The sequence below is a fragment of the Polistes dominula genome, unplaced genomic scaffold (genome assembly GCF_049000335.1).
Source record: "Polistes dominula isolate Pdom_NZ unplaced genomic scaffold, Pdom_raw_medaka contig_10, whole genome shotgun sequence".
Lineage (NCBI taxonomy): Eukaryota > Metazoa > Arthropoda > Insecta > Hymenoptera > Vespidae > Polistes > Polistes dominula.
Genome location: NW_028301136.1, coordinates 68,088 through 79,109, shown reverse-complemented (window position 1 = coordinate 79,109; position 11,022 = coordinate 68,088). Strand labels below are relative to the sequence as shown.

At 39.5% G+C, this 11,022-nt stretch overlaps 1 protein-coding gene across 1 annotated transcript; it reads right to left on the bottom strand.

The window, feature by feature from the left end:
- Positions 1-1,617: 1,617 nt before the first annotated feature.
- On the bottom strand, positions 1,618-2,929 carry LOC149030992 (uncharacterized). Its single transcript, XM_089177062.1, has 3 exons — positions 2,847-2,929; positions 2,372-2,747; positions 1,618-2,163 (listed from the first exon to the last, which is right to left on the bottom strand). The coding sequence occupies exons 1-3, from the start codon at positions 2,927-2,929 to the stop codon at positions 1,618-1,620; spliced, it is 1,005 nt and encodes a 334-aa protein (XP_089033188.1).
- Between the last annotated feature and the right edge of the window lie 8,093 nt (positions 2,930-11,022).

Genomic DNA, 11,022 nt, shown 5'->3' with positions numbered 1-11,022 from the left:
CCTAGTGAGTCCATCCTCCCCTGGCAGCAATTTGAGCACTCTAGCTATGGGCCATTTTCCTGGAGGCAGACGCTCATTAGTAAGGAGAACGAGAGAACCAACCTTAATCTGGTAACGAGCGTGATGCCACTTTGAGATAGCTTGTAGTTGTTGTAAATACTGAGTTTACCACATGCGCCAGAAATGTTGAACTCGTTGCTGGATGAACTGCCATCTGGAGAGCCGACTTGCTGAGATGTCTAAGAGTGAGCCTTCAGGAACAGCATTGAGTGCCGTTCCGATGAGAAAGTGCCCTGGTGTGAGCACTGAGATGTCTTCTGGATCATTGCTGAGTAATTCGAGTGGTCTTGAGCGTGAGCGGTCCAGCTTAGTAAATGCCTGTGTGAGAGAACGGGCGTGATGGAGTGACTCGCGCTAGAGGTAGCTGGCCAATCAGTTGCTGAGCACGGATCCCCCTGTAACGAGCACACACCACACACCTGAGAACATATGACCTCACTGGGGCTTTTCCTCCAAAGATCCAGTAGAGTTGTCTGATGAATGCCAGAGTTGACTGAGTGCCTCCATGCATCGTTTTCTTGTGAGCATGGGCGATGATAAGTTCTGAGAGCCTGGAGCTACGAGGGAGAATTTCTGGATGTTTTGCCTCGTACATGAGTTCGGACTTTGAGAGGCGACCGCCCACCCTGAGCACACCGCCGGCATCAATGAATGCGGTGAGTCTAGAGAGTGGGTGCGAGCTTGGCAGCTGAGATTGTCTTGAGAGCACTGAGATTTCTTCTGAGTAGTAAGCCGATTGAGTGGACTTGACCCAAAAGAGTCGTGAGTCTTCCATGCTTTTGACTGAGATACAGGCTGCTGGTGTCGAGTCAAGCTCTCCTGAGAGCCTCTTGAGAAATCTACTGCAGAGAGCTGTAACTCGGAGCAACCTGCTGAGCGATGAGAATCGATAATGAGATCCCAATGATAACTCGGAGAAGATCGTACCGCGTGATGTGCAACACGAGAACGAGCTTCTTGCGCGCATGAGTCATCAGGAGTTGTATCGATCTGAGCCGGCCATGTTGCCATTGTTTGAGTGAGCAATGGTGGTCCCGTCCACCATAGAGAGTGCTTTTTCAGCTGATCTGTGGTTATCCCACGCGATGCACAGTCAGCTTGGTTTGATGTGCCAGGCACATACCTCCAATGAGCGTTCCTTGAGAGTTCTTGAATTTTGATTACGCGGTTGCGCACGTAATCCTTCCATCTTGATGGATGAGCCTTGATTTATGTGAGTGTTACTTGAGAGTCCGTCCAAAAAATTGTCTTAGTTATGATCATGTTTAGAGTAGCGCAAACATGATTCATGAGCGTGGAGAGTAGCAGCGCTGCTGAGAGTTCTAACCTCGGGATGGTTAGCCGCCTGAGCGGTGAGACCTTCGGACTTGAGCAAATTAGAGAGACCTTGGCGCCAGTAGACGGCGAGTTGACAACGAGATACACAACGGCTGCTATTGCGAATTGCGATGCATCAGAGAAGCCATGTAGTTCAACAGCTGAAATAGAGAGCGTGTTGAACCAACGTGAGATGGAGAGTCTGGCTAGACTAATGAGATCTTGTCTGATGCTTAGCCATTATGAAATGAGCTGTTCTGAGAGTGGTTCGTCCCAGTCGAGATTATGCAACCAGAGAGCCTGAAGAAAGATCTTAGCTTTAACTATGACTGGAGATGCAAAGCCTAATAGATCAAATATTTGTGCTACTTCTGAGAGGACGAGACGTTTCGAGAATCGTTTGGAGGGAGAAGACGAGATTGTTGAGAAGTCGAATATATCCTGTTGAGGTGACCATCGAATACCAAGGATTTTGGTATCACAGTCATCGAATGAGATGCCTGAGGTCTCGCCAAGCTCAGACGAGACCTCTCTCAACAGTTGCTGAGAAGTAGAGTGCCACTTGGCAAGCGGGAATTCGCCTGCATGACAGAGCCGTATGAGTTGTTGAGCAGTCTCCACGAGCTGTTCCACTGTATTGGATCCTCCGAAGATGTCAACATAACGCCCGTGTGTGATCGGTTTGACAGCAAGAGGATACTGAGAGCCTTCATCTTCAGCGAGCTGAAGAAGCGTTCTTACAGCTAGGAACGGTGCTGACTTAGTTCCATACGTGACTGTGGTAAGCTGAAAATGAGATTCAACCTGCTGTTCATTTACCAAAAAAAAAAAAAAAAAAAACAAAAAAAAAAAAAAAAAAAAAAACAAAAAACAAAAAAAAAAAAAAAAAAAAAAAAAAAAAAAAAAAAAAAAAAAAAAAAAAAAACAAAAAAAAAAAAAAAAAAACAAAAAAATTAAACACCCCACACTCACCACTAAAACTATTTTCATTTACCCACACGATGCGTTGAAGATCCTGGTAATCTGGGTGTATCTTGATTTGCCGGTACATCTTGGTGATGTCAGTCGCAAAGAGATACTTGAGTTGACGTATCCAAATGAGCAAGTCGAAGATGTTGAGCATCAGATTAGGACCAGCGTGCATGATGTCGTTGAGCGAGTGACCAGTGGAGCTGGCACTTGAACCATTGAAAACAACCCTGAGCTTCGTGGTGGAGCTGTCTGGCTTAAGTACCCCATGATGAGGCAGATAATAATGTGGCCTTCTACCAACTGAGCTGTCATCGAGCTTGAGCATGTGCTGAGCTTTTTCATACTCTCGCATGAACTGAGTGTACAATCGGTCGTACTGAGTGTCTCTGCCAAGTCGCCTGAGAATTCGTTGGAGCGATCCATGAGCTGTCTGAGGTCAGCAATGTCAGATGACTGAGATGGGCTGAGCTAGACACAGGATGATCGCAACTCTCAACGAGCTGCCCTGAGCTTCATGCTTGAGAGGACTGGTCTGAGGGAGCGGGTGTGTCTGACACCTCCTGAGCGGTCTGAGCCTCATCTCCTGGTGGTTCGAAGATGGTTGAGAGGTCGGCACTATGCAACAAGGTGTGATGAAAATCGTTGCATGACTTGCAATGCCGTTGGCTGTTGCACCTCCTCAGGTTATGCCTGCCTAGGCAATTGCAGCATAAGCTTCTGTCTTTGATCAACCTCACCCTTTGGTTGACCGAGTAGCCTTGCATTTTTGGGCAGATCGCGATATAATGATCTAGCCCACAACAGTCACACGGATATGTCGTTCGTGACTAAGCTGGACGAGAAGTCTGATAAGTGACCGACCTTGATGAGCTTGCTGGGGGCTGTTGAGATGCCTGATGTGAGCTTGTCCGAGTAGTCGTAGCCCCTTTCTGCACAATGGGTTGAGTAGGCGTGGACGAGGCTTCCATTGTTTCCAATGTGCGAGCACGAGCCACCAGAAATTCCGTGAGCTGGCTGAAAGTTGGAAATTCATCGGTGGAGGCAAGAGATGTCTCCCATCTCTCACGAGTGTCACGATCGAGTAGGCCAGTGAGAAGGGTTACCATGAGGCAATCATTGTTGCTCTCCACAGTGAGCGTTCTGAGTACCTGAGTAGTCTCGTTAATAATGTTGACCATTTTAGTCAGCGATGTAGCTTTGCGCCTTTGCATCGGTTTGAGATTGAGAAGCACTTCGAGATGAGATTTGATTATCAAGCGTTTGTTCTCAAACCTTGATATGAGCAATGTCCAAGCCGAGTCATATGATGAGTTGTCTGGAGTTATGTTGGCAATGATCTCATAAGCCTTTCCCTGCATCGCTGACTTGAGGTACTTGAACTTCTCCAGGTCACTAAGGTCAGAGCGGTCTCCTATTACTGAGCTGAACATGGCCTTGAAATCAGGCCATTTTCGGCAATCTTCACTGAATGTCGGCACTGTCAAATCAGGAAGTCGGGAGCGGGCACGAGCACCAGCTTCAGGTGAAGGAGTCGGCTTAGTTATCTGAGTGAGCTGTTCCTTAAGCCTGAATAAGCAATCTTTTTGTCTTCAGCATCAACTTCGATTCGTTGATGCTGACCATCTCGGTAAGATATGGATGCCTTATTTGGTTGGGAGGCTAATTGCATACGAGTTGAGCGTGCTCCTAGGGAAATGACCTATGCAGCTCCTTCAGCTGCTCGAGCATCATGTTCACCTCTGTCAGGGTGATCGCTTCGGATTGCTCACCAACCTGACTGAGTATATCCTCTATTGAAACAATGATCTCCCTTTGAGCCTGCACACGCAATGTGAATTCAGTACTGAGTGGCACTGGCGATTAGCTCCTGGTCTGGGGACCTTGGCCATGAGTGGAAGTCGATGGTACCGCCAGGCTGGTCGGTTGAGCTGTCTGAGAGGTTGATTGGTCATGACCACTGCTTGTGGTCTTGGCCTTTTGGTCTTCATCACGCACAAGCACCATCGCGATGATTAATCGAGAAGTCTGTAGTGAAAGTCACTGTTTAATGAGATCACACTGAGAGTCACTGATAATAAGTAGTGCCAATGAAAAGACAATGTCGCGATAGATAACGGCACTATTTAGTAAATACGGCGATCGAGATGACGATGCCCTGCTACTCGGGAGTTAGAGTGGGGGAAGTGTTCGCGGGTCGCGCGAAGCGAGTGAGACGAAACGTACTCGCAAGAGAGATAGCTATATCCCACCCTACTCGGGAGTGAGAGAGGAGGGGCGGCTCACGCGTCACACTAACGCGAGCGATATGGTACTATTTCTCGCGACGCAAGAGCGGGCGTGAGACGGCACTAAGTCACGCGTAGCCACACGACTTGAGATGGCACTATTTCGCGCGGAACTAAGCGACTAAGATAGCACTACTTTACGAGCAACAAGAGAAGGCGTGACACGGCACCACGTCACGCGTTAGAGCACTACATGAGTTAGCACTACTTTCCCAAACAAAGAAAGTGAGATGACGAAATACACCACACACAATGAACTATACTAATTTTTACACATCTGCACTGCAAATGCTCGATCCGGCTCGAAGGACCAAAAGTTGAGGAAATGAGTGGTCTAAGTAAGAAGAACGCCGAGCATTTGCAGTGAGTGGTCAGATTTAATAAAATGCGTACGAGTAACCGCGTGTCGGTTGAGATTCAAATCGAGTAGCCGTTGAGCGGACCACGTTCAGAACTTTACACTGAGAATATTACAATGAGTGGACTAGAGACGGCGTGATTATATTAATCACTTATGAACCGGACGATGAGGATTATATTAATCCCACCGAACTTGTACTTTGTAAGAAGACGTAAGACAAAGTTGAGAAGACGCGTGCGGTTGGAACGAGTCGTTGAGAAAAATAATGAGAAGACATGTATGGTATTTGCGATGACAAAGAGATGACTGACTGACAAGCCGGCGTCTAGATGATTCTTCACCGCCGAGATGAGTTATGGAGAGTCTGCATTGAGCGACAACTGCTGCGCGTTCTGATTGGGCAGATTAAATCTTAAACACTACGTACTTATCGGAAATTCCCTACGGACTTATCGGAAATGTTCTACGGACTTATCAGGCCCTACGGACTTATATGACATACCCAACGTACTTATCTCGAATAACCTACGGACTTAACGAAATACCGTACGGACTAACAGACCCTACCCTACGGACTTATAAGGCCCTACATTTCGCACTTATCGGTAATAGCCTTCGGACTTATCAGGCTCTACCCTACAGACTTATCAGAAATAATCTACGGACTTATCAGGCCCTACTGACTTATATGCAATACCCTGCGGACTTATCAGAAATACCCTTTTGACTTATCGGAAGAACCCTACGGACTTATTAGGTACCTAAATACGGAAATAGATAAAATACCCTACGCAATTATCAGGCTCTCCGTACTTATATGAAATACCCTACGGAATTATCAGATATATTCTACCGATTTATTAAGCCCAACCATACGAACTTATCGAAAATACCCTACGTACTTATCGGAAATACCCTAAGGACTTGTCAGAGATACCCTACGGACTAATCAGTCCCTACCTTAAGGACCTATGAGGCCCTACCCTACGGACTTAATTGAAATACCTTACGTACTTTTTAGACATACCCTACGGACTAATCAGTCTTTACCATACGGAATATCGGAAATACCCTACGGACTTATCGGAAATATCCTAAGGACTTATCGAAAATACCCTCCGAACATATCAGGCCCTACGGACTTATATGAATTACCCTACGGACTTATGAGCGAAAACACACGGACTTATCAAATAACCTACGGTTTATCGAAATACCCTACGGACTTATTGGAAACACCCTAAGGACTTATTGGAAATCGCCTACGAACTTTTCGAAAATATCCTACGGACTAATCGGAAATGCTTTACGGACTTATAGGAAATACTCTACGGAGTCATTAGAAAGAAAGCATGATGGAGTGAGGGTATGGATGACAATGTCAAAAGAAATAAAAAAGATATATGTGGATGAAGAAGGAAACATGCATTTTGGTTGAAGATTTTTAAAACAAACAGCTAAAGAAAGTAATACAGAACACTCAAATTTGACGAGAATATTGGAAAAATTAGTGAAGAAATCAGAAAAAAGAAGGAGGAGAAAATTTGGAACAAATTGTGGAAAAATTCGCGTTAGGAAAATTTAACAGTAAAACATATAATTTGAGGTAATAGCTAGACTCATTTGAAAGGGAATGTGATAGATTTAATATAGAAAAAGACAAAACCAAAATTAAATTATTGAGAGCACTTTTAGATGAACATCTGCAAGAATAATATACTTCTACAGTAATAAAAGAAGAAAATGAAAATGACTGGAATAAATGGAACCAGGTATTAAAAGAAACCTTTTCGAGTAAGGGATGGAGTAGCAGAGCATATGCTCGCTACTTTAAGTACAAAGAAGGATCACTAATACAATATGCAATAAAAAAAGAACGATTATGATTAGAGATAAATAAAAATATGGACCCAGATACAATATTAGATAGGATTGCATTTGGTTTGCCAGAATTTATAAGAGACAAAATTGACAGGGATGAAACAAAAAATAGAAATGATTTAATTAATTAATTACAAAAGCTCGAAGGAACAACAGATAGAAGGAAAATATACAAAAAAGAAGGTAAACCAGAACAAAGAGTTAGAAATGAAGTGAAAAAACCGTGCAAGACATGTAAAAATATAAGTAAAGGTGTGAGATACCACTCAGAGGAAAAATGCTGGTTTAAACTAGAGAGGAAAGAAAAAGCTAAAGCCACAGGAAGCAATTCAGTAATAGAAGTAGACCTAAGGACAGAGAAAAAAAACGAGTAATCACACCATTGATCACACTTAAGATGTTAGTGGGAAATCGAATAGAGATAATGGGAACATATGATCCAGGCTCTCAGGTTTCCTTAATAAATTCAAAGTGGATAAGAAAGAAAGATAGCAGTAAAGATGTAAACAAAATATTCACACATATTATGGTGTGAACAGTACAAATGGATTAGTGAGAATAAGAATAAGAATATTCGATATAGAAAAAGAAGTAGTCGTATACATAGTTGAGAGAGAGGACTTCAAAGATTTCATAATAGGGTCAGATTTAATCCCTTTGTTCAAGTTGAGACTGAATGAAAATTTAAAAATTTCACAGAAAACAGAAGAAAAGATAGAAGAACCAAATATAATATTAAATGAAAAAAAAATTGAAATACAAATTATTTGGTAAATTTTAATGAACATGTGGTAGCAGATGAATTCTAAACATAGAAAGAACACTTAAACAAAGATAAAAAGATTAAGATAGAACAATTAATAGATGAAAACAAATCAGTTTTTGCCAAATACATATACGACGTTGGAACTGTTAGTGAATATGAAGCTAGAATTGACTTAGTAGTGGAGAAATACAGCAGTAAATGACCATATAGATGCAATAAGGAGAACAATAAAGAAATAGAAAAACAAATAGCTAAACTAGAGAAGAATTTAATCGAAGAATCTTATAGTCTCTTTACTGCACCTGTCACGCTAGCATATAAAAAAAATGAAGGAAAGACACGTATATGCATGGACTTTAAAGATTTAAAAAAAACATTGTACCTCAAACACAACCATTTCCTTTAATAGATGATATAATAACATTAGCCAGTAACTGCAAATATTTCACGACATTGAATATTAATTCAGCTTTTTGGTCAATACCATTAAGAATTGAAGGTAAAAGAAAGACAGGATTTGTAACGTAAGATGGTCACTTTCAATGGACATGTCTACCGTTTGGCTTAAAAACGTCTCAAGCCATATTTCAACGAATTCTGAGTAATATATTAAGAAAACCTGGACTGACTCAAATTTCAGTAAACTATATAGACGAAATCCTAATACACTCATCGACATTTGATGAACACCTAAACCACATTAAAGAAGTGTTATGTGCAATAAAAAAAGAAGGGTTTAGGTTAAAATTCAAGAAATGTACGTTTGTTGAAGATAGAAACAGATAGATAGAAAAAAAGAAATAACACGTGTTAATAAAAGTTATTAAGAATTCATTATTATAATTCATTTATAAGTAAGAGTTGTAAAGAGAGACGAATAATTGACTTTAATTGTCGTTTCTCTTATTTTACAGGTAATTGGTAAACTTCGTATGTGTATATATTTTAAATAACATCAGTTTCAATATAACCTCTTATTTTACAGAGAAACAAGTTTGGTTACTTATTCTAACAACTCCATAATATATAATAATAATAATAATAATATATATATATTATATTTATATGTAAGTTTGTTTTAGTTCAAATAAAATAAATAAGGTAATTATATTTGACTTATATTATTAGTAGTATTGTGTAATTGCGTAAAAACTTTGTACAGTGTTGTTGCGAGAAAAAAAGCGATCGAATGAATTTAAAATATAAACGTGTGTGAGAGTTTAAAATGTGAAGCAAGTAAGAGTTTGAGGATTTTATATTATAAATTGAATGTAACGCTGCGTTGTCGCTTGTAATGTGTGTAATTTCGTTGACAGTTTGTATAACGTAAGCATTTTTGTTTTCTTAAAAAAAAACGAATATCTCAGGTCAGATATTATTTTCAGAATGGTCGAGTGTGGGTATAGAAGCGTTAGTTGTTTGTGTGTATGCGTGTGCGGCGTGAAGAAGCTACAAGGGTACGTTGCCTGGTAGCGTAAACAGGGAGCAAGTTCATAGTGTGTTGAGTTGTAGCTATGGGTAAGCGCTACCTGGCAGCGCAAACTGAGAAAAACTTGTTGCCTAACGAGATGTTGCCACGAGGGAAATGCTTAGCAGTCAAAACAAGAGGGCTTTAATATAAAAGAGGGAAAAGCGGAACGTGAAGTAAAAAAATATGCGAGAACGATACGTTTGTACGAAGGTGTCATTGAGTGCGAGAGAGAGCGATTTATAAACTTGCGTTTTGTGAGCTAGTTTGAACGAGAGTGTTTCCAGGAACTAGGTAAGTACGTTTCTTTTTCTTTCTGTGTGTTCATTTTTGTAAACGTTTAGTAAATTGTTCATTAAAGTTTTCATTTTTTAATATTTTGTGCTGTACCGGTTTCTCAGGGAATTCAGATATCCTTTGCAGGATACACATAAGTGTTATACCTACAATAGTTTTATTGCTGTTTAGCCTATAGCAACGATCAAAGTGTGATCGCTTCTCAGCCTCTAGCTACGATCAAACTAATATTGCTTCTCAACCTATATCCGAGATCAAAATGTAATAGATTCTCGGCCTATATCTAGGATTAAAGTTGGTCACTCCTCGACCTATAGCTACAATAAAAGTGTCATTGCTACTATGCCTATAAATAGGATACGTCTTATCGCTTCTCAGAGTATTGCTAGGATCAAAAAGTGATAGCTTTTTACTCTATTGCTATGTTTAAATTGTGATCGCTTCTCGGCCTATAGCAAGGATTAACGCTAAACAGCTTTTTGACCTTAAGGTACAAACAAAGTATGATCGCTTCTTGGCCTGTGGCTACGATAAAAGTTTTAACGCTTCTCTGCCTATATCTAGGATCAAAGTGTAGTCGCTACTCGGCCTATAGCTACGACCAAGCTGTGATAGCTTCTAAGCTTATTGCCAGGATCAACGAATTATCGCATCTCGGAGTATCGCTAGGACCTAAATATTATATGTATTTTTAAAAAATCATTATTATAAAGCTATAACAGCAATTACATAAACAGAAATATTTAACTCTTTTAAACTCCCCTTACTGGAGTTAAGAAGCTTACTACACATTGGTCCAATGGACCCGGGTGTGAAAAATTGTTATTAAAAAGAAACTATTGCATACATTTACTTAAACATTTTTTTGAGACTTTTTTAATATTTACTTAGAAAGACTATATAAGTTTTATAGCTGGAAATTAAATAGAAATATGTTTAAAAAATTTTTCCAAAGTTGAACAATTAAGAAAAATGAGACTCAAGTAGAAAAAAATAATAGGTCTTAGTCCTTTGGACCAAGTGTGATAAACAAAGGTTAATTAATTGGTAGAGCTAAAAGTAGAAAAAAATAATAGGTCTGAGTCCTTTGGACCAAGTGTGATAAACAAAGGTTAATTAATTAGTAGCTTCCATTATTTTGTATGTTATCAAATTACCTAAATGAGATTATAAAATTAGTTTAAACATTGATAAAAAATAGGATAGATTTTTAGACAAAAATTGCATATAAATTTTATAAGTTTATGATTCAACTTGATGCTTTTCTAATTAACAAATTATTCGATATTATTATTATTAAATAAATTTCTATTTTCTATGAAAATAATCTTTTCTACAAATAAACAAATTAATTATACTTAACAAGTAAATAGAATTTTTTAATTCGTATTTGAGTAGGAATTTTAAAATACCACTGGATATTTATTATTCGCATTTTATTCAAATTTTTTAAGCATTTTTTTCTATATATAAATATTTTAATACATCAAAACTCCGCATTTTTCAAAATGATATTTTTAGCTATATAAATGATATAAGAAGAAAAAAAAGACTTAATTTTTGATTTTAAACCAAATCCATTCCTAATCTATTAAAAAAACATAATCTCACGTTT